The sequence below is a fragment of the Larus michahellis genome, chromosome 16, assembly GCF_964199755.1.
Source record: "Larus michahellis chromosome 16, bLarMic1.1, whole genome shotgun sequence".
Lineage (NCBI taxonomy): Eukaryota > Metazoa > Chordata > Aves > Charadriiformes > Laridae > Larus > Larus michahellis.
This window is the reverse complement of record NC_133911.1, coordinates 5,321,630-5,345,412: the sequence shown is the minus strand read 5'-3', so window position 1 is coordinate 5,345,412 and position 23,783 is coordinate 5,321,630. Positions and strand designations below refer to the sequence as shown.

Sequence of the window (23,783 nt, the reverse complement as noted above, 5' to 3'; positions counted from 1 at the left end):
GAGGGGACAGGGTTAACAAACAGGAAATTCCTGGAGAAAGTTTAAAAACTATTAAAATCTACTATGAAACGTAAACCGTGGTTGTATCTCTTATCTTCTCTTCAACTTACATTGCAACAAAACAAATACAGTAGTATCTGCTTAAGCTGCAGTCCCAAATATCAGGAAAAAACGCACTTTATCAAGCATAAAGGAAGAAGTGAGGTGCAATGACTAGAAAGGTCAAAAACATATGAGATGTATAGCCCCCGCCCTTCAATGGTTTTGGGGAGTTCTGGTTATGCTAAAGCACCACTCAGTCTGAAAAATAGAAGCAGTGCTGGTTGTGGGCACATCTTAGATAAGACTTCACGTATACATGAGTGAGTTCCTCACTTCTCAATTAGGTACAGTGATCCTTGACAGGTAACAGAGCAGGATTACCTCCACACGGCAACTGAAGGAAAGAGCACGCTGCTCTGAAGCAGCCAGCCAATTGTGATCAGCTCCTGCTAAATGGTAACTCATTCAACTCCTACCAACAGCAGTGGCCTTTGAACACTTCAAACCGTTCTAGACACATAGTGTAGTTTGGGACATGTGCAGGCGAGCAAGAGATAAGTCACATAATGGGGAACTCCAGGCTCTTTATAAGATATGCCAAAACCAATATAAGTAGGGGGGTTTTTGTATTGCTTTTTTTTTTTCTATTGCTGATAACATTAAGTTGGAAAAGCTAACAGCTGAGACCCAGCTCCAAGCAAGAGGGAAGTCAGCCTTAAGGCTAAAAGCAGTTTTTACCTGTTTCATCAAAACTTTCATATGGTGGGTGCTGCCTCTGCAGTACGCTTCCAGGATCAGGCCAAACCTCAAGGCAACTGCAGGAACATGCATCTCTGACCTAGGGGAGAAGGGAAGTTAAAGCAATTCTGACTCACTGCGGAGAGTGACTAATTCTCCCACTTGTGACACCACAAGGAGGGGGGGGAGGAGGGTGCAGAATATCAGCTGCTGTTTAGGTTCTTTCTATGTACTAGGGAGGGGAAAAAAAATACGCAGCCACCCCAGAAGGTGATGTAGAAAAACCATTGCTTGAAGCAATGAGACATCTTTCTGGATGACTGACTTGCTAACCACTCCTTTGAGAACATTACTTAAGGAGCAAGGACAGCTCAGAGCCTATGGCTCAGAACTGGCAGGTGGCCACGGACGTCCAAAGTAAATTTCAACTTATAGGTATGCGTGTGTGTGTGTATATATATATTTATATATTAAAAAAAAAATTCTGAAAGCAGAACTTAATCCAAACACCACCACCACTACAAGAGGAAAAAAAATTAACAAACAAACAAAGATTTTGTATCCTCCTGGAAAAACCCTTATTTAGTCTCCCAGGTAAAAGGCAGCAGTTCCTGGGTTTTGGGAATCACAGCAAGGAAATCCCAGCAATGCTTTGATGAAAAGACACTAGCTAAAGGACAGCCAACAGCCTTTAAATAAATACCCTGGCATCTATACGTACAGACACGCTCGCTGTCTCACTTCACAGAGCAATGAGGAAACCAGTAAATGCTGGTTTCACTTGATTACTGAGAAAAAGCCCAAAACGTTTTGCTTGTTACCTCAGATGCCAGAAGAGGAAGTGGCCGATCTTGCGGTTGGATAATGCCCTGTCCAGCAGGAACTTAGTTAATTCACAGTCTAAGTAGGATTCGTACTTGAGCACCTGGACAAGCTGTAGCAGGTACCGGAACAATTCGTGATCTCTGTGGACAGAAAGGAAAAATAAGACAACCTTATCTTTACTGCAAAACAAGTGTACTTGCAAAAACTGTAAAGACAAGACTGTCAGCCTTGTTCACAGTCCCCCTCAGCAGCCCTAAACATAAATAGAAAGGGGCTCTGCATATCCCTTGTGGATAACACTTACGTCAGCTTCTTTAATGAGTTGATAGCAAAGGAACCAACATAACGGTCGGGAAAGCTAAAATCCAGCAGTTCCAAGGCATTCAGGACAGGCAACTCCGGCCAGGTCTGAAGCAGGGAAATCATCTGTAAGGGGAAAAAAAAATAGCAAAAAAAGGAACAAGGTTTTTATGGCAAGGGATATAAATCTAAAATTCTACTGATGGAAGACCAGCTCCTTTGTGGGGGGCAAACACTCTATATCTTAGTCATTATTTATAGACGCCTCAGTGCAAGTTTGCAGAGACCAGGCCAAAACCCATCCGTCTAACCTTTCTAGGAAGGCTGACAGGAGGAGCCATCCAAGGCCACGGCAGGATTACTATTTGCTGGACCACAATTAGTGAAATAAGCTCTTTGGGAAAAGACCATTTCTGCAGCATAGTAACGTAGACTAGCAAGGGACCTTTAGACGATCCTGTCAAAGCTCTTGAAGTAAGGAGGGATGAGCAGCACAGACATCCCTAACTGATGTCTGATGTTGTCAGTGAAAGAGATTCACGGACCCCCTGAGGTAGCCTGTGCTGGTCTCTCATTGTCAGTTAAGAACATCCAATCCAGATCCTATTTCTGCCATAAATTAAACAGACTTTTTTCTTGCCTCCAGTTTCTAGAGGGAATAAGCAAGACCTTGGTTGGTCAGTAATGCGTCTGGGGACAGTGCAGAGAGCCAAACCCCAACTCAGCTGGGTACCACTCAGCATACGTTTGTGGCAACTGGTTGAGAACAGAAAATCTTCCTCAGCTTCCGCGATGCCAAACCCACCTGCACTGCGAAACATCCCCTGCTAAGTTGGCCTCTCAAACACAACGCAGGAAGGCAGGCACCGAAAGAGGGATGAAAAATGGAGCCTCGGCTGCCAACCCCAGCATCCTCACCTGGGCAACATCTTCATGCTTATTCCACTTGGTGATGATAAGCAGCTTTGCCAAAGCTTGTGGGTATTGGTCACGGATATCATATCTCATCTTCCACACCAGGTCTTTCTCATGCTCATATAGTTCAGTGTGGCTCCTCCGCTCCAGTATCTCCTTCAGTTGCAGCTTCTGCTCATGGGAATCACAGGAAAGAGCATATACAGGGCTCAGTCTCAACCCAGAGAGACCCTGTAGGACTGGGGCATGACCCAATTTGGTGAAAAAGCTGGTTGGGGGCAAGGTGGAAACACATAACTTGGTCTATGAAACCAGGCTTGCGCATAGCTGAAAAACCAATGCCAGAAGACTCACCTCCTCAGGATCTTCTGGTGCAGCGCGGGGTTGTTCTCCATTCCTCCCCAACTCCAGCAGCTGGGACACAAATAAAGAGTCTGAGAAAGGCTTCTCATTTCCTCTGTACTTCTAGCTGACCAGCACTTCAGGCATTTATGCTGCATTAGAGATCAGTCACTTGCCACCTCTGGAGAAGGGAACCCCACCTCTCGCAGCCCAGGTGTAGGTAACTGTACTCAGCGGGACCCCTCTGCTCAGAGGAGTGACCTAACTGCCCGTAGAGCCCCTTCCCTGGAAGTAACAAGAAAGAAGGGAGGAGTCCTTTCCCCCATACAGTTCGTGAAGGCGGCTCTGGGTCACTGAGCTCCAGGCTAACATGAGCCATTCCAGATTCTTAGAACTGGCATGTGTTTGCCAAGCAGATAGTGTTGCCCAAGCCATGACGCACATTGGTACAATCTGTTAAAGCTTCTGAGACAGAACATGCATCATGGGGGAGCATGTGTACATGTCCCTGGCAGAGCAGATCTCCTTTTCTTTCCTGTAATGGGCACATTTCTTCTTCCATTTTAAGCGTTGGGCCAGTTGCAGTGACAGATGGAAAATCCCCATACCACACGGCATGTTATCACTCTGTGCTGAAAGGGAGGGAGTTGTCTGCTTTCACTCATTTCCCCTTTTATTCCTCTTACTTCCTATAGAGCCTAATGCTGCCTGCAGTTTAAAAGCAGCTCAGTTAAACCCATTTTTTAAACAAGTGCTGATCTATGAGAGCAGCTTTACCTCAGTAATTCACGGCTTGCAAAAGTATTCACTCAAAGGTCCATTAGTTAAGATAAAAAGTCAAATTTTCAATTAACAATGTCTATTCATCAAGTTTGCTTGTACCCGGTCCCTGCTGACAGCTGCCCAAGAGACAGTGACACTGTATGTTCCTGCACCAGCAAAGCTAGGGAATTTCTGCGCCTCCCAAAACAGCATCCATGTCCCCTACCTGCTCAAATGACGGGTAATACACAGGATGCGATGCAACGCTGGGGAAGCAGATGACCAAGGCTGCTGCACTTTCCGTGTTGGGGTTGCATTGTACTGTGCCCATAGGGTTCAGAAGTTCCCCTTTCTCATCTGAAAAGCAAAGTACATAAACCCATGAACCCTTCTGAATCTTCTGAAGCTTTGGTCCAGAAAGCAGAGCACAGACCACTTCCAGCTCTGGCGCTGGATGTTGCCTGGCCCTAGCAGCTCATCTCATCTTCCTGACCTCTCAAAAGCAAAGTATACGTGAATCTTTAGGACAGCAGCAACCTCTTGTGTCATACGTGCAATGCCAAGCAAAACAAGGCCTTCACCTTGGCAGGCCTCTAGATGCCATCACAATCTAGAGCAGTAATCGTACTGGATCTGCTAGTCTGAACTATTATGGCCACTCCTGCAACCTTCTGGACAGCAATGCAGAGTGTAGAGCATTGTGGTGGAGACTAAAGACGTGAAACAATACAGTAAGCTCTATCTCTGCCATACCTGGAAAGGAGGACCACATGTGCAAGCAGCACTCCCCTGTTTTCAGCTGGTCCTTATAGTCAAAGAGCATGACATTCACCCAGGCGATCGGGCAGTCCTGCAAAGCAAAGAGAGAAGCTCATTTGGCTGCTGTAACTGCACAAGCTGGACGAAGGGAAGTGAGGAACTAACAAGAAAGTGAGAGATCCCCATGCAAAGCCAAGCCATCCATCACCATAGCCAGGAATAAGAAGATATATTATTCTGATCTTTTCCAAGTCTGCAAATTGCCACACAGAATGCTGCAGGCAGGTAACTTCCCATTGGAGAGTATGTAGGCATCCCCCTCACCAAAGAACTGCTGTAAAGAATAGCCAGGTAGCCATGCCTCTCTGCTTACCTTTCAAGTTCTCCTAAGATCAGAGTACAAAATGACATCAAATTCAGATATTTGCCAAAACCTGGGGTCTTTTTCTGTAGTGCTGAACGGCACCAAACACACCTCATAAATACGTCTAAAACTTCATCACCCAATATTTTGCATAGCTGAAGAATCTCTAAGTTTCCCATAAAGCCTTGCAACTCTACACTTGATGATATTTGAAGGGGCTATAACATATATACTTCATATATGTCACAGTTTGAGGGGAAGGAGAAGAACCTTAATTTCAAATGGGGAACACAGAGTTAGCATGACTTCAGAAAACTAGGCAAAGAATGCTAGATATAGCTGATAATGGAAAGAAAAAGCTTAGCTCCTTGGTACAATAATAAACACTATCTACAGAAATCAAACTTGACACTGCCAATCCCCCCTCCCACATCCCCCAGAATAAAACCCACAAGCCCAAGCCAGGGACACAAGCCAGTCTCATTATGGAGGTGGGAGACTCCAGCAAGTAAAGTGACTGGGACACGGCCAAGAAAGAGAACCGTCTCCCTGCTCTAACCTAGTTCCCTGCCACCAGAGCAGACAGACATATTTTCCACAAGTGACCTAAGATTTCCTGCACTCCGGTTCCCCAAATGGAACAGTTTACTTCATGTAACAGTTTCAGCAACACCAGCATTTCGCTCAGCTGCTCAGAAAACACCACGGCTTAAGCACACGCTAGCCCAGAAACTAACTTGCAAAGAAGTTGCGAGGCAAAATTCTAGTGAGGCGCACCTACAAACAGTGTAATATTTAAAGGGAACCACAGTGAGACACCTTCTTTTTCCACTGAGACATTCGAGAGAATGTATAAGGCTTACCCCAAGGGTACACCAAAGGACTTGGTGGAGGTAGCAAAGTCAGCATTTTCCCCTAACGTGACAAAATTAATCACTTCCAAGTGGCCTCTCGCAAACCTTTGAGTTGATTTGATTAGTCTAAGTATCTTCAGTAAAATCCCATCTGAGACATCAGCTTCTAGATCATAGGAAAAAGCCAAATAAAACACCACCAGCAGCAATAACCTTTTCTAACACAGTAAATGACATCAAACCACAGCACAGAGCCTGCCAAAACGCAAGGCAAGATTTTTTTGGTGGATAAGGTCCAGCAAAGCAACGATTCAGCATTGTAAGGACAGAAATATCTCCTGCATGACTTACAGAAACACTGAAAGCCAGCCCTCTGGGTGACATTAAGCCTCTGACTCACACCAGCGAGTCTGCAAGCACGCCTGTTTTTGTGGTAGTAAATGATTTAGTCCCACCTATCTGTTCTGGACAGGCTGCACAGACAAACAACATGCGTGTAATTAGCCTCCGAGTACTGTAAGCAAAGCAAGCAAAAAGATTATTAATCAAAAGCAAAAATCAGGGCGCACTCTGACTGTAATCTTCTCTTACCAATCATTTCAAATCAGATCTGGGCACCTTACTCAGAGCTGCAGTTGACCATGTGAAAAAATACGTTTCTGCAGAGCTCAGCTCCAGCAAATATTGTGATTTTATATCAAGAGCTCACCAGAACACATCCACCTTTCCCCAGTACCTAAGAACAAGGTCCTCTTAACAACTTGGCTAACCAGGCCGGTTTTGTTTTGTCAATCAGCATTGCAAGATTTCTTTCCGACTGCTTCAAAAACTGAAAATTGTTCCAGCATGACCACAAAAATGCAGCCTGTGGATGAATCAGATATTCTGTTCAACAAAAGCCTCCAGCAAGAGCTGGGGTTCTGCTATTCTTAAGTAAAAAAAAAACTCCAACAATAAAAAGGTTGATGCTGGTCCTGGCCTCAAAATCTTTCCAGTCTGAAGTCTCCAACCCAGAAACTGGTCCTCACAAGCAGGACTGGTGGGTTGCCTGTTGCTCCCCAGATAGTAATGCAGTGTAACCCTGAAATCCTGTTGATGTCAACACGACAAAGCTCTGTGACCCCCCAGCAGTGAAAAGGAGCTAGCAGGACTGAGACTAAAATCTTCTGTGATCACATTTCTCAGTCCCTCATTTCTCTGCACTCTAGTAAAGATGGCACGACTAACCCTCTCTTTTAAAGCATGGCAGCAGTTTTTATGGCTGCAGAAACAATAATTCACAGAGGAACAAATACATTTGTTGCTCATAAAGAAAACTCTTCACAAGCAAAGAGCGAGAGGCATCATGCCTAAGTTACAACGCTGGGAAACCAGCAGTTCAGTTACAGAGTGCACTTAGTTACTGAATTATTAATGGGGTGGAAGTTTTGGAAGAGAGGTGAGAAAAGTGAGAAATATCACTACATCTCTGATTCAGAAGCTCAAGAGCTTCCAAAGTAATTTAACACTTTCTATCTGCAGTTTGCAGCATCTGAACAGTAACCCTGAAGATTCTGCACTTTGATTTTACCTCACCTAAAGCTTTGCTGTAACCACTGTTTACATTCCTCATTTTTTTCCCCCGTCTTAGCTGCTAATTTGCTCCATGGGGGATTTGCACGAAAGACCTTACTAGAAAGAAGATGCAATATAGAAGATGGCTTAACCTCAACTACAAAACAAGGAAGTTGCAGAACAGCAAAACAGAGACACTAACGATTCCTCTTTATGGGCACTGAGATGCTCGGTATGTTTCTTAATGGTCTTTCTGAAGAAGTAATTACATTTAAACAACCTTTCCTACAGGCAGCCACTCCTCAGTTTCCTGTTCCTGTTGAAGAAGTTACTAGCCATCATTCTGTAAGCTCTTTTTTTAATAAAGTATTCTTCTGAAAGCAAAGGGCATTGGCAAGCCTGGCTCAGTCCCACACTGCCTTTACTTACAGCTTTCTTGGACTTCTTCTTGGTGGAACGTGCCTTCTTTGCCTTCTCGATGACAGCATAGAGGGCAAAGCAGAGCCGCGCCATACGGGGAAGATCACAGATGTTGATATCAAAATCCAGCCTCTGCTTCCACACTGGCTCCGAGCACACATTCACTTCAGAGCTGGACACTGTCTTGCACAGCATCTCATTGCCATGAAAGAGACCTGCTTGCACCACCAGCTGAGGGAAGGAGAAATAAGAGAATACCATGAATCCACCAGGACTTGACCTGTTTGCTGAAGAAACATGATTAGAAGAGGAATGGGACAGGGCATCCCGTCCCCTCAACAGGATGCCCCACTCTTGTCTCCTTCCTTATTCGATGAGACATTAAGTTCCTTAATCTTACTATTTACTCAACTTCAGTAAGGGTACCGTTATCTTTTTACTTCATGAGGACTTGTAAGAGCTGCTGAATCATTGCAAAATTCTTGGGTAATCCACTGGTAAGAATATTACAGTTTTCACCCTGTAAACCCAGGCAATATAAACACTCACCAAACCTTGCCCATCGAGATGCTGCAGAATCTCAGGAACCTGTCCCGCTGAAAAGGCAGGGCAGACACCAAGAGCTGGGCAAGGCCTTATGCCAAAGAGGAGGCAAATCCACATCACAGGAGAAGGGCATGGGCAAACAGCCGAGCCCCAAAACCGGCCTGTAATGCAGTGCCAAAGGCAAGCTGTCTCCTGGGGCACATTTGCCTGCAAATTCACACTGCTCTTGCAGCCTGCCAGATCGCTGTACAGCTGATCTGCACTTCAAGCACATCCCCAACTTTTCCTCTTGTTAGAGTATTGCTGGCCAGTCTGAACAACAGGCATCCTCCCCAGGAGATGCTCCCTGCAAATGGTGGAGCACTGGGCAGAAGAAATAACTATTTCATTGCCTGTTTCTTTATAAAGCCTTGCCCTGCAGAACACATGTATATGTGATATATTCTTGCCCCTGCTTCCTTCCTTTCCCAAAAGGCAGCCATTCCCCTCCTTATCATCTGCCTGCTCCTCCTTTGTGGCAAACACCCTGCAAACCCCAGGGCGTTTCTGTCTTAACTTCACCAGTCACCACCTCTCCCACCAGTCTCTCTTCTCAGAGCCGAATTTCCCCTCCTCTGCATCTTGCCAACTTCCCTGCCCCTCCACACCGCTGTTGAGTGATATCACCACCGGGCAGCAGCTCCCTTCGCTACTCAGAAACTGCTGCAGGGGAGCGTTTCTAAGAACACATCGCTCCGTCGCTGGGCTGTCGGCTAGCAATGTTCCTGTCCCCTTCCTGTTGTGCCGCAGCGCAGAAACTGCCCAAAGGCTGAATGAAGCATAATGGGGCATCACGTGAGATCGAGCTGTTGGCCCCTGCTTTCCTCACCACACAAACAAGACAGATGCTGCTGGGAAAGCCAAAACACAAAACCAAAACCCCAAACTGAGTCAGTACCTACCTTCATTCTCTCATCTGCATTGACTTTGCTGCCTTGCACCAACTCAACGTAGAAAGGCTGCTCCAAGGACCAGAGAGAACCATAGTTTGGCTAGAAAGAGAAAAGGGTTCTGATCAGAAATAGATGCAACAAAGACTTCTCAAGCCAGTGCCAGACCTCTTCTCTCATCACGTGCTTTTTGCATTTCATTGCTGGTGGGCAGCATGAAGTCTGTGACAACCAGGGAAGTTGTGGAGGGGGCTGGAAGGCTGACTGGAAATTCCCAGCTCTTAGATCCCAGCTAGGAACCTGTCCTGAGAGGGGCAGGGAGAACCAGCTGCTCTTCCCAGGCAAGAGCAGCACCTCCATCAACGGACAAGTTGAGGGTGACCCCGCTGGGTCACTGTCTCCTCTTACCTTTTTCTTAGGGAGTGGGGGGGGCTTAGCAGCCATCTTTGGGGGGCTGGCAATACAGTTGATTTGCTCATCTCTCATAGCAATGATTGTGGAGGAGTGTACCATGGTCAGGTGGGGCGTCAGGCCTCGGTGCAGGCAGCTGCGAATATACTGCAACGAGAGGACAGAGTCAGGACGGATGAAACAGAGCCAGGCAGGCAAGAGTTGCCAAGCAAAGCAGAACTGGCTGAAGCAGAAACAGGGGGAAGGAGTAAGGAAAGGACACAGCAACAATGAAAATTCAGTTTTAATTTATCTTCTCTTGCTTTATAAACCTGCAACTCACTGGACTCGTGTTGCCAAAACTGAGAATATTAAGTGCCTTTTACAGCTGGCATTTCATAAACTGACTCAAATGACCTACATTAGGGGAAAAAACTGAGAAGGATGCAGCACTCCCAACAGCAGTTTGCCCTGCCAGAGGAATACAGGATACAGGATTAGTTGCCCGCCTTTCAGAAAGAGAACCCCCGGCCCACCATGCAAGCAAACAGATGTTTCTAGAACCATAATCTCTAAATGCATTTACACAGCACTTAGTAGCTAGGGACGGGTTTAGCTCGCTAGCCCCCAAAACTGTAAGGATCTGTTCGGTTGCTATAAGTATCCCTTGCCCTAAGTAGCACCTAGCTCCTGCCATCGATGTGTTCCATTCCTGTAAACAGCACTGCCTCCTTGCTGGAGGATAATACATCTCAATCCACCCTCCCAGCAGGAGGAGGCCATATGGGAACAGGCTCATTGATAAAATAAGACAAAAGGCTCACCTGGAACTGGTACAGGGGGTAGTTCCCATAGAGGTATTCACATTTCCCATTCACCTGCAGGGTGTAGTCCTCTGGGTTTTCCAGAGTCTCGTGGCGGAAGACAGTAGCCTGCTTCTTGATAGCATAGCTCATTAACGTGATGGGGAACTCCTTTGGTGAGATCTGGAAAGTGAAGCTCTCCTGCAATCGCAACAACACAGCATACACTGTCAAACACCAGCAAAGGGCTGAAATCAGCACAAGGAGCAGCAGTAGCTCAGCAGATATGTAACAACATTCCTGTTGCTGACAATAAAGAGAAGGACAGAAAGGCAGAATTACCCCCCAAACACATTAGCAAATAAGTAGGGATGTTTGCCAAAATGGGCAGAAGCACGTTTCAGCAGTGCAAGCGCAAGGCTGGAAATCAGGAACTTCAAGTCCAGTTTAAGCAGAATCATCAGTTCATGTGGTTGCTAGTGATTAAAAAAAACGTTCCCACTGTCATTCCACGAGCAAGGCAGAGGGTGGCTAGGGTCACCATGCTCACACACACTGCTCTGGAAGGCCCTTCTTCCATGGGAGGGGGAGCTCCTGCTTCATGCCCAGGCACAACATGCAAAAATCACATTAACCAAGGGTAGCAGGCAAGAACAGGGCCCCAGGGGCAACACAGACTGACACCTGCAAATGTATGCTGAGCATGAGCTGAGCAGACTCTGGGGCTTCAAAAGGCATGGCACATATTGTGTTCTGTGCTCCTCTCCTACCCAAGCCCCAAAAGCTTTCCACCACATGTGCATGCAGCAACCTCAGCTACCAGCTAACCAGGACACCCAACGCGTGTTCAGGAAGGGGAACAGCTCCCTTGGCTGGAGGCTGAGAGTCTCCCTCCCAGCCATCTCCACAGGCAAAGGAATCTGGAGAATGAAGATGAACACTGAACACATAGAAACACTGTCCACGCACACATTATTCTGTCTCCAAATGCCCAAAGGTTCCCAAAGGGAAAGCACAAACCAGTTAAACATTGTCACAGAAAAGTTTGTGCTTTACCCCGCCAGACTGAAACTTGACGTTGACAAAAATGTTCTTGGTGGGGGTATGTAGAGGACCAGTCCCCAGGCCTTTGGCCATGGGCTCCAGCTGCAAGGGGAAGTTATACTCCATCCAAGCTGCCCAGGTGAGCTGCTGCCGCTTTGCTGCTCTCTCCTCACAGAACTGGCACATTTTGGTGCGGAAATCATTCACCTCTGGATCCTGCACGGAGTCGAACTCATGTAAACCTAAGTGGAGAGTAAGAGAGGAAGACAAAATAAGCATGTGCACCCAATAGGGGAAAATCAGCCTCTGATAATCAAGCGTCTGTGAAAACAGTCTTCCTAAACACATGCTTAATATTTGTCCAAAAAGCGAAGAGTCAGTCAAGCTAATAGTAATTGCTTATTTACTTTGTACAATTGCACTGACTCAATTACTGTAGCCCTCTGCCAGCAGGAAAGATCGCCCTTTTTGGGTCTGCACACACACTGTTCCTTTACCAGATCCACCAGAGGATCTTGCTTATTTTGAACTTGCTCATTCCATCTTCTGCATGAGCAGGGCTCCATCATTATTCCACACGCAGCCAGGCTGACTGGGACAGAAGCACGTTTCACTTACACAGCCCTGTCACCGCTGCCACCCTCCTGGCGAGACCAACAATGGGGGAACTGACCTTTTCCAATGAGCAGGCTGATCTGGGAGTTAATCACCTTCTTGACTCTGTCGCCTTCTCGAGCCACGAGCCGCAGTACAGGTAGGAAGGGCTGGATGTCACAAAGCCGCCGTTGCTCATCCTCCAACTCTTGCTGTTCCGCTGTCTGGTTGATGCACGTGAAGACATAGGCTTCGGGATCGCTGAGCATATGGTACAGCGGCTCATACTGAGCATGCTTCCACACCACCTAGGCCAGACCAACAGCAGGGTGAAACTACCACTGAGCTGCCAGAACTTAGTCTTCCTCTTACCGCTGCCCCACAACCTCGCTCTCCCGAGATGCACACCTTAGCGAAGGGAATGCACAGCCAAACCTCCCCCCAGCACTCCTAGGCCTGCAATCACAGGCTGCTTTTCAGCCACTTCTGGTGGCTCCAACTCATGCTGAACTGCTGGGTAGATTTATTTGCAAGTGTCTTTAACTGACTTCCCTTTTTCATGCTTACCATTTGTTTCAGGCAAAGTAAATCCCTCAACCTGAGTATTTAAATAACCCTTACCTGAATTCCTCACATTAAGTACCTGCCGACTGCTTGCCTTGTGAAAGAGAGGTATTACTGCCACTGGAATCAAATTGGGTTAAGTAACTTGCCCCCAGTAACATGAAATCTGTGACAGGAACCAAGAACTTTCTGAAGTCTTCTCAACACTACCCAGTTCCCAGAGATCCTTGGCTCCCAGTGGATGGCACTTCCACATGACTGTTCATATTGCATTTCTTCACTCTCATCCTAAGCGCTTGCTATAGGAGACAAAACTCAGGAGCAGATGGGCCTCTGCTCTGACCCAGCCTGCCTACTGGCTGTGAAACACAGACCTGCAATTTCACAGCAGGAACCAACCAGCTCTACTTACAGGCTTTTTGGTTGGGTTTGGGTATTTTTACCTGAAAATTGCAGCATGAGAAAATGTAGAATTATCTGGCACTGTGTTCCTGTCCCTTGTGATCTGTGACTCATCTAGGCCAGGTTGCTGCCGCAGAGAAAACCTTTTCCCCTGTTTTCCTTCACTCTCCCTTAGTCCTGCTTCCCACACAGGGAAACAAGGAAGCAACTACATTTTGTTTACACGTGGTTTCACTGTAGTATTTTACTCCTCAAATGAAACACTAAAAAAAAGTCTTCTCTATCATTACCAGTCCCATTTTTCAGTATTCAGTTTCTGTGAGGCAAGAGAAGGCTGGGCTGGCATCCTGAATACTTTGAATCAGCCAGCATTTGTATTTGACTATTTGGGGGTGAGTTTTCTTACTTGCCTATGCATACGCAAGAGCTTTCATAATGAAAAACCCAGCGTGGGGACTAGTTGAGTCAGGCGAGCAGTAATTGACCACACAGCCCACAAGCCCTGCGTGGCCAACGCAGATCTGCCCTCACTCCATCATTACTCTAATTCTTACCCCAAGGATGGACAAGTACCCAGAGAACTGAGCCCAAGCACCATCACCAGCACCCAGTTGCTGGCAATCTCAGTGGAGTTTAGTGGATTGTAGAGGCTGTCACAAAGGAAGGGCTCTCACAGTGAGTCACAAGGAACTGTCTCAGAGTAACACAGAAGAAACCCAACGTGCACTGAGTTAAGACCCAACACATTTCCCCAGGTGCTCCCCAAGAACAGACTCCTCATTCCAGGAGACTGCAGATAAGACTGTGGAACGAGGCTGTTACCTGCTTGATGGTGCCCAAGCTGGCATTGCAGGACACAGAGAGGTTTAAGTATATGCCTGTGGGCAGCAGGAAGTCCACCTGGATGTTTTGGTTTTCCCCCTTGGACCAGAATTCCATAGGGCAGTAAATGCCTGGGGGCATCCTGCTCACTTCTTGGCTACCACCTGCAAGAAAAGGAAAAACGTCTGTTGCTGTTGACTATATAATATCTCCTCAGATCTGTGCTGGGCTCTGTAGAAATTAACGTGCAAAAGAACCCAAAGAAAGGAAGGTTAGCATATCCTTATAGCTCAGGAAAATAGACACCTTAGTCAAATTTCCAGTCCAGTGCCTTTAAGACACAAAGGCATTCTTGATTTAGAGTTTGCTTCTATTTCAATGCAACCCTTTCTTAATCTCTTCTAGACTGGGATTAACATCTACATCTGTATTTGGCAAAGAAATTAAAGAATTATCTTCACTTGAGAACACAGGCACTTGTCCCAGTAGCTCATCTACAACGAAGCTGGCAACAATGAGTCCCTACCCTTGGCTTTGCATGGCAATCCTCAGGCCACATGCTCCAACCTCCACTTTGTTTCTCCAGAGCTCAGTTCCGGTCTGCAGGAGGGAGAGAGAGGTGTTGCTAGTTTTGAGTATGCATGCATTCTTTTACACACAAACAAATAATACTCTACTGTATATCCCCCCTCTACAAGTATAGGAAAAATGAAATTTAAGGCTGAGGCAATCAAAATGGGTTTGTTAATTCCATCTGCATCCTTTCACTTTCAGTTTATTCTCAGTACATCCAAAGAAGGCAAATAAGAGAAAAAGAATCTCAACGCTATCAGGTACAAAGTGTTGTTTTCAAACACAGCATAAGTGCCCACATGAACAGCTAAAACAAAAGGCATTCAGGAGAAGGCCATTGTAGGGTTTCTTTCTTAAAGACATGTAACATCAAAGTCAGAGAAACTCCCCCGCTCCATCCATTTGGCCAGAAGCAAAACACTGCAGCAGTACAGAACTCCAGTTTCCTCCACGGACGACAGGCAGCAGAGTGTGGCATCCCCACCTGCAGGAGGAGCTTGTAGCTGTTAGCAGGAGCTCCTAGCAAGAGACAGGTAAATGGATAACTCCCTTCAACCACCGCAGCAGAGAAACCAGCTCACCTAAATTCCCTCTCACTTACCAGAGAGTTTTTCCACCAGGACAGCAGAGAAACATGCCAGTAGTGTAGCCCGGAGGGTGCTCACGCAGCCGTGGCTCGTAGCTGCTGTGGAAACCAAGGCTTCAGCCTCCTGCCAGTCTAACACTTTGCTGATTCTAAATTCAGCCCTACACGTGCCCTGAGCAATTCTAACCGTATCACTTATCCTCAGCCCATGAAACCAGTGTAAAATTTACTCATTCACAGCTTAAAATATGGCTTTGCAGCTGTCAGACAGAGTACAAACTTAGAAAGAAACTGAGTAACGTGCTACTGGAGATTGGGGTCTCCCAAATCTTGAAGTCCTGCTGGCAGCTTCTCGTGAGCCAGGCCTATGCTTCAGTGTGACAAGCAGCCCAGCATCTTATCTGGCAGTGCCTGGGAGCACAACACTTCCCCATCAGCAGTGAGGTAAGGATTCCCAGAAATATGAGCTATGTTTTATCTGTCCTGCTTCCTCAGTGTACATGCTGTATCACACAGAGACCGGATACAGAGACCACAAAACCACCCATGTGCCTTAAGAGGGAGGGAAGTAAAAAGGGGAGGAGGCAAGGTTTACAAGTTTGAATAAAGGAAAACAAGCTTGCCTCGTCTTCTGCTCATTAAGGCCAGCAAGTTTCTGGAATATCTGCTACCTCAGCCTTTCCCAATGGCAACAAAAGCAGCAAACTACCAGGACTCTACTGACCAGCAGAGACAGAAGACATAACAATGGCTGAACTGCTTCCTTCTGCTGAGGATTTCTACCTGATGCTACAGCCCATCAGATATGACCTTATCCAAGTTATTAGCACTACAATGCCAAGTTCAAGTTGCTCAATACCTTGTCTTTCCAAACTCATGGATTATCTCCCCATGTGGAGGGATTTTTCCAACAGAACCTGGAGCGGATACGCCAAAGGAAGAATAACTCTGGACTTGCACGATCTCTAACTCTTCATTTATGACATCTCTCCCCTTCCCATTGCTAAATTCAGAATGCTCTACTAGTTGGACCTTAAATCTGATCCAGTGTGACAGTTTTTACATGAAGCAAGCTCTGCACAGATTAACACTCCTGCACCACCCCACTTTCATCTTCCCTTTTGCCTTGGGAAATCGGAACAGAGTTCTCCAGGCTGTAACCTTGCTTGCACTATCTTAACCTCATGAGTGGGAGTAATTACAATTCCCTTTTCTCTGGGTCATTTTGCTATTTGTGAACAGCCAAATGCAGCATCATTCCTTTTTGTCAGGGTTTACGCTACTGGGGTTGTTTGAGATACACTCGTTATCTTTCACTCCATCAGTCTTTAAAAATTCCCCATTGCAGCTGTCAATTTTCAAAAACCCCAACATCATCTCAGACTTTCATCCTGGTAGATAGACAGATTATTGTTAGAAATTCCATGTTATAGTAGGGTCTGACCTGTAGGTCTGGTAGCCTGAGGTTCAAGTTAATCAACCCACACTTGACAGAAATTAGTTTACTGTACAACTTGCATATCTCAAAGCTAGGGCAAGCAAGGGTGAGAGGTAAGTTTGTGTTTTAGTGGGATGCAAACCCACAGAACCAACCTCCAGCAGGTACACAGGCTATCAAAGATTCCTGCTTATCAACACTGTGCTGTAGCTACCTACTCTCTACCATAAGACGCCTCCAGTCCTCACTCTTCCTACTGCAATATACCCCAAAACATCTTGCTAGAGTACCTCCGCATTCCCCCACCTACATCTTCCTATAATACTTCTTCCTCCCCCACCAGCCACATCTCCCACAACCCTCAAACACTTGTTTCAAGTGCAAGGCAGGCACATTGCTGCCTTCTGCCAGACAGTTTAGCAGGACGGGATGCCTGCGGTGCCTGGCGCCCCAGGGGCTAAGGAGCAGAACAGAGAGCCAGAACACAAAGCCCTTGGTCTACAGCTGGCACGTACGTACACACCATCCAAGGGAGACAGACCTCAGGGCTGGCCAGCCAGGCAAACAAGCCATAATGACATGTACACCCAAGCTAAAGACCTGACCCTCATGCAGGTCAAGTATATTGCTCTGCAAACTTCATGTAGCCCGAGCTAGAGGTATGCATAGAATATTTGAGGAAACCACAGGGCCTCCAATACGTCATTCATCCCAGGCAGCAGTTTTCCTCTGGCCCTGCTCGTACACAAGCCTGGCCTAAAAACTGCCCCATGATATGGACTTGCTTGGGCAGGACACTCAAGCTCATGTGCTGTAAAGGCTGACTACAAGCCATGAAGGCGTACTGACTCCAGGAAAGAGTATTGCACGGGCTAAACATTATTCTGTTGTTTCCTAAGATGGGCAGGGCCCCAGCTGCCCCAAAGAAAGAACCACAGAGAGGCAGTAATGGAAGGTCTTTTCCCAGAACCAGCAAGCACGCTTGATGGGAACCTCAGATCTTGCTAAGAAGATGTGAGGAGCCACCAGCCCCAACCCAACGGGAGACCCCAGCAGTGGGATAAGCAGCGTGTGGACTGTCTGGCATATGGCATGGGCTGTGACTACCATCTGCATGGGGCCATCACAGCTGCTTCATCAGCCTGCGGATAAACAAGCTCTTGAACTGCAGAGCTCAGCATCACTTTGGTCTTCTCAGAGCACGTAAGAGGAAGAGAAAAGCATGCTGTCACACAAGGCAGGTCCCAAAGCATCAAGCACAAGCCCAACAATAGATTTCCATGGGTCCAAACACAAAGCTATTCCCCACAATTCCCAGAGAATTCAAGTGTACTCCCCTTTTCACATGTGTTTCTTCTCTGTAGAATATTTTTGTAAAGGGAAAGTAAAAATCTGTGCAAGATAGACTTTCTCAGGAAACCAGGAATGAAATAAACAGGGACCCACTCCACACTGACCCCTGCCTCTGGTTCAGACCAGCCCAGTCAGCTGCAAAACCTCCCTGTAGCGGACAACATAATCCCTCGGTAATTTTGAGACATGGAGTCATTTCCTAGGGGAGCAGTCAGGAAAGACGCATCCATTGGTACTAACCCCTTCCTTGCTGAGACTCATATGGGCATCGAACCCATTTTACAATGCCCTCTTAATCACTGGGCAGAAAGAGAGGTGGAGAAAAATAACCATGAGATAAAATCCCAGGTTTCAGATGAAGGCAAATCCTCAACTTCCTCTCCCCTCTTTGCCTCCTTTCATTATTCTGCAGGAAAGCTGCAGACTGCTTTGACTTCTGTAAGGTTTCCCCTTACATTAATTAGTGTGAGGGCAATAAACACATATTTCTCCCCAAAGAGCAGAGATGACCAAGGCAAAGCTGATATGCACATGGGACTAGTCCATGCACCAGCCTGCCAGGACAGAACATAAAACCCCAGTGTTACTGGACGCCATATAATGAATGTAGGCACAACATCGGTAATAGGAGGGAGCATATGTTTTGAGTTCACACACCCTGAGGAATACATAGTTGCACATAAAGGCAAATTTATGCAGAGTGTAACAGACACATTGGAAATTACCCACTCAGTATTTAACAAGCCCAGCAGTCAACACAAAACACACTAACACAAATCTCCTCTGATGCAGTTTATCAACCGCAGCTCTGGTGTTTACAACATACAACTGCTATTGAGAGGGGGAAAGAGAAAAAAAAAAGCAGCAAGCTAGCAAGATCACACATGGAGTAGTGTTCCACAAACCTCTGTGAGGCTGCAGCGTTAGACAGACACGGAAGCTCTAACGCCCACAAACAGATTACAAAATTACTAAACCCCAGGACTACAAAAATACCTTTCAAGTTCATAAGAAACGAGTGGCGCAGAGCTCACAGGTGATGCGTGCTGCGTGGGAGACAGCAGGAAGTCACTTTCGTTGCAGGCATCAGCCTAGCTGGGGGAGGACACCACGGGAATTTTTATGTACACACGTTTGACATGTCTTTACCACACAATCAATACACTTGGCAGGTTTGAACCAACCCCAAGCTTTCACAGGCGCAGACCCACTTCAGTGAGTGTTCTGGAGGTGTTTTAACCTTGGGCTTGCTTTTTTGGTGGGGGTCACGGAGTAAATAAAACAGGTCCACTGTACACGAGTCATTTGAGCATTGACAGACTGTGAAATTAACCCACAAATTCCCCTCCAGGAACAGACTGGGAAAACTCCCGCAGCAGGTAAGCCTGCCTCCAGAGACACGGAAGCAAATCAAACTGTGACTGTACGTGGGAGTTTTGTAGGGCTACTCCCCCCTTGCAGGGCTAGCTGGATACTCACAACCAGGTGCCAGCCCCTTAACTTAATCACACAGAAAAATATGCTGTATCTGCTTCCCTTGCGGCGTAACGTAAAAAATCCTGATTCAGGCTCCAGTCCCGTGATGTGGAGGCAGCCAACAGAAGCTCATAGTAAGAATGGCCTCTGCAGCTCTGCCTGCTGACAAGTACTGACAACCTGGCTCTTTATTCATCTAAAAATGAACACATGCTGGTGAGAGGTGCTACAAACAGCCTCAGGGACTGCCGGCCCGCAGAGGTGCGAGTGTCTGCTGTGCCCCATCCGTCCCAGCTGAGCACGGACCCCGCAGACGTGCAAGTGTCTGCTGTGCCCCATCCGTCCCAGCTGAGCATGGACTTCCAATGCATCAGATCAAACTCGATGCTCAAGCCAACCTACAGGATCCACAGCAAGCTGGACCGAGAACTCACAGCCACCCCCTGCAGACTGACACCAAGAGTGACTCCAAGCCTGGACATCCACCTAGCAGCAGCCTTTTGTGCCAGCAGAATGGCTTTACTACCTTCTTGATGGTTGCTAATACCATTCATTTTGCATGTGGAATTAATAGGATAGATTTTGCTCTTGTGTCAACAAAAGTGTTTCCTTTACAACTTCCATTAAGCTTCCTGTAAAACACAGGTCGGTGTCCCAACTGTGCTGTTAGGTCATCACTGCTCTCTTTCAGTTCCTGACAGTGTTGCACCTTCAGTATAGACCTGAGTTGCACCACAGCTCTAATTCTCTCTCGTTCCTCCTTCCACACATATACACCAGTGTAAGATTTGGACCACAAACTACGTAGGAAAAAACCAGGACCCATGAAAAGGTGTGGAGAGGCATTCAAGTACTGAACAACCCCTAAAATCAACGCTTTTGTATCTTCAGGGTTCATTTCAAACCCTAGTTTAGAATATTCTAATCTCCTTCATTTAGTTTACCGTAATAAGACTTCTACATCTACCAAATGTAAAAATCAAATAAAGGTTTTTGCGTCTTATCAGATTCTGTTTTGTACATTGATCTCATATATCCTGCCACACAATTCCCTGCACCCATTCATTCATTTTTTCAACAGTAGTTTGTTCATCCAACCTTACATAGTGGACACATAGTTACATTGGTTCGATAACGCCTTTTATTAGAGATTTCTAAGCACCTAATTAATCACCTTTACTTGCTTTACTTTACTGCTTACACAAACCATTAGTTCAAGGTAGACATACAATGGAATCTGCCCAGAATGACTGGGCAAGGGATGAAAATGCACACTCCTAACTTTTCAGGCCTCTAAAACACTACAGAGCATCCCCTTCTTGACCAGAGGGGCTGATATAAACCAGCATTTATGTACCAAAATCAGCACCTTCCACACATCAAAATGTTAGCAGAGAACAATGGATTTTTCCACCTTTCAAGGAAGCGTTGTAGCTATGTGGAGACTACAAGGATCAAGCTTTGAACAACCACTGGATCCAAAGCATCCCTTGGCTTGTGCCCTTCCCTTGATGAAATAAAGGCTCCTTCACTTTGAGCATTTACATTGCTCAAAGCCCCGCCTTACACATGCACACCCCCGTAAAACAGAGAAAAGTAATGGGAAGCAGAACTACACTAATGCAATCTGAACTGGAGCTAACCTTGTTTGTGTGCAGGGCTGATGATGAAAGGGGTTGTCAGCAAGGAAACAGATAGGAAAGCAGAACGTAAACGTGGCGATAAAACCAGGCTGCAGTTCTGTGGGGCTCCCAGCTCCAGAGCAGCTAGAGAAAGAGCATCAGAGTGATATACCATCATTCAAGCTCAGCAGGACCTTACATCCAACCACAAGTAATAGCCAGAGGGAGGAAAAGCGACACTCAGGTAAAGCAATTAAAGAGAAATGGAAATGTAACGCCATACCTCATTCTGGAAGTAAAACAGTATCATTAGAGAGAGGCAGAGGAAACATCAGGGAGTAAGAAAAGCATCTGATGGGAGGACCTGAGAACCTTGCTCTGGTGGAAACTTTCAAGCAGCCTTTTAGGCAAGTTCCTTAGTGCTGTCTGAGGAAACATCTAGTGGGAAACTGTATTTAGTGGTCAAAGCAAGAGCTTGAAAACTGACAACTTGCAAAGTTCCATTCCTAACTCTCACAATTGTTTGATGCATGACTTCAAACAGCTAACTCCTCTGTGTTTCAGTTTTCTCATACACAAGTATATCACACACAGAGGATGTCGCAATTCTTAAATGCTGGCAAGGTGGTTTGGGATCTTTCTGCTCCGGTTGTTACTGCTAATACGGGCACAACCTAGGAGTTGGAGGAAGTTGTGATAAACTAAAAGGTTGCTGAAATTAGTCTTTTTCAACTGCTCCCACGAGTGGGCAATACCAGAAATTCAAACACATCTTGCTGATGAAAACAAAAAAATAAGCCATACATTTCTAATGACCCTCCACCACTACATTCAACTTTCTTTACTTTCAGGTTCCCACCTCGAGCACGTACAACACGCTGTGCTTAGGTGTTAAAAGCTCTTGGAAGACTTCCTCATGCCCTGCCAAAACACACAATCAGACGCCAACCCCTAGTAGACACACACCACTGTTGGTGACTAACCTCAGCAGCACAGCTCGGACACCAAAGGATGGCCAGATGTTGCCAAGTGTTTGCCAACCTCTGGGTGACTCTTAATCGCAGCGACAAGGTACCAAACCTTGCGGGTAAGGACCAGGGAGATACTGCAGCAGGACAAGAACCCCCCAGCACCCCGCGGAGTCGGTCCGCAGGTGACACGAGTGGGTGCCACCCAATTCCTGGCCAAACAAGGACGGCTGCCATCCGCCCGCCTCGCAGACCGGGAGGAGCACAGCACATCTCCTGCGGGGGGGCACGGCGTCCAGGCCTGACCCCACAAAAACCCACCTCCTGCCCGCCGATTACCGACTCCTAAAACACCCCATTTTCATAAATACAGTTTGTTAGAGGAGCCCGAGGAGCGATTCGGATTTGCCGCAAACGGCGCGGAGACCAGACGCAGCGCGAACCCCCACCCCTCGGCAGCGGGAGGGGCAGGCGCTCGCCCCTCCGGCGGGGCCCCGCTGATGCTCCCCCAGCGCCGTTCCCCCGGTCCCGGCGCCGTTCCCGGTGTCTCACCTGCGGTGCCGGCCCGCGGCGGCGGCCGCACTGGGCTCCCGCGCTGCCGGCCCGGCCCCGCCCAGGCACCGTCTGCAAAGGGGCCGCCCGCGGCCCGGGCGTCGGGCACCGTCTGCAAAGTGCCGCACGCCCCGCCCAGCGCGCGGCCCACCGGTAACCCGGCGTCCTGGCTCGGGGGTAATTCATCTCAGTGATTTTACCGAGAGTCTCTCCTACTGCTTGGGAAAACAGCACTTTTAGGAGGCTCTAGTGTCTGAATTGGTGAAAATATTTATTGTATAGCCAGCTCTGGTGTGCGGGTTTCAAGGTCTCAGTGTTTTTGAGCTCTCCAGGTGCAGGGACAAGGAGGAGCACTTGACCCAAGCTGCCAACAGGGTTATTTCATACCCTGAACTTCACATTCAGTATAATTTAGAAAGTTTGCTGAGAAGTTCTCTCTCTTTATATGATGGCTGTGATCCCGAGAACTCCTTGCTCCGGTGCCAGAGCCCTTCGCCCTTCGCTTCCTCCCAAAGCCACAGCTCTCGCAGTGTCGCACACGGGCTGTCCCTGCTGGGAGTGCACAGCTTCTGCTGGGGGAATGGGCCGAGTATGACCCTCGTGTATTTTATATTGGTATCTGACCAATATTGGTTCTTTAGTATTATTAATGTTATTTATTTTGTCTTATTCTATTAAATCTGTTTATATTTCAACCCTTGGATTTCCTTGTTTTTTCCTGATTCCACTTCCCAGGTGTGTGTGGGTCATTCCAGTGATAGAATAATTGTCTAAATGACAATAAGTTGTTGTGGATTCTTCAAACCATACCACTCTGCACACCACTTATCCCGCACTGGGCACCAGCTGTGCATCGCGCACCACTGGTCCTGCACCAGTCCTTCTGCACTGGGCCCCAGTAACTACAGCTGCGGTTGTGCGTCATGCACCAGTAACGCTGCAGCAGGGATGTCACTGTGCCCCAGGTAATCCATCACTGCCCAGCAGTCCCCCTCTGTCACACACAGGTCACCCCAGCTGTGTGTTGCACACCAGTAATCCGTGGAGCACTGGTTGGTGCAGCCTCGTGCACAAGAAGACACACAACAGGGCATGCAACGCCCCCAGGAGAAATCAGTCCTGGCAGCCAAGCACAGAAAACGTCCGAAGCGTTACACAGCTGCCACCGTCCTCAGGCAGCTGACATGGTGTGTGCAGCAGGGACACACCGTTGGTAACACCAGATGACAGCCCCATTACTGCCAGA

General features: G+C 47.2%; 1 protein-coding gene across 8 annotated transcripts in view; it reads right to left on the bottom strand.

The window, feature by feature from the left end:
• The window catches only part of PIK3CD (phosphatidylinositol-4,5-bisphosphate 3-kinase catalytic subunit delta), a 49,893-nt gene that overhangs the window by 5,688 nt on the left and 20,422 nt on the right, over window positions 1-23,783 (bottom strand). For 2 of the 8 annotated variants that reach the window (XR_012590128.1, XM_074609426.1), the window contains exons 1-16: window positions 22,538-22,618; window positions 14,496-14,569; window positions 13,970-14,133; window positions 12,261-12,489; window positions 11,600-11,829; window positions 10,565-10,744; window positions 9,759-9,908; window positions 9,363-9,452; window positions 7,885-8,106; window positions 4,678-4,774; window positions 4,151-4,281; window positions 3,175-3,234; window positions 2,824-2,991; window positions 1,910-2,031; window positions 1,602-1,745; window positions 781-880 (exon numbers count right to left, since the gene is read on the bottom strand). Coding sequence is in view for 7 of the 8 variants with exons in the window: in XM_074609426.1 (XP_074465527.1) it covers window positions 781-880; window positions 1,602-1,745; window positions 1,910-2,031; window positions 2,824-2,991; window positions 3,175-3,234; window positions 4,151-4,281; window positions 4,678-4,774; window positions 7,885-8,106; window positions 9,363-9,452; window positions 9,759-9,908; window positions 10,565-10,744; window positions 11,600-11,829; window positions 12,261-12,489; window positions 13,970-14,110 (2,064 nt within the window). In the remaining variant the exon portion in view is untranslated. Of the gene's footprint in view, window positions 1-780; window positions 881-1,601; window positions 1,746-1,909; window positions 2,032-2,823; window positions 2,992-3,174; window positions 3,235-4,150; window positions 4,282-4,677; window positions 4,775-7,884; window positions 8,107-9,362; window positions 9,453-9,758; window positions 9,909-10,564; window positions 10,745-11,512; window positions 11,830-12,260; window positions 12,490-13,969; window positions 14,134-14,495; window positions 14,570-15,143; window positions 15,287-22,537; window positions 22,619-23,783 lie in introns of those variants that run through there. The other 6 variants (XM_074609421.1, XM_074609422.1, XM_074609423.1 and 3 more) reach the window with 6 other exon arrangements.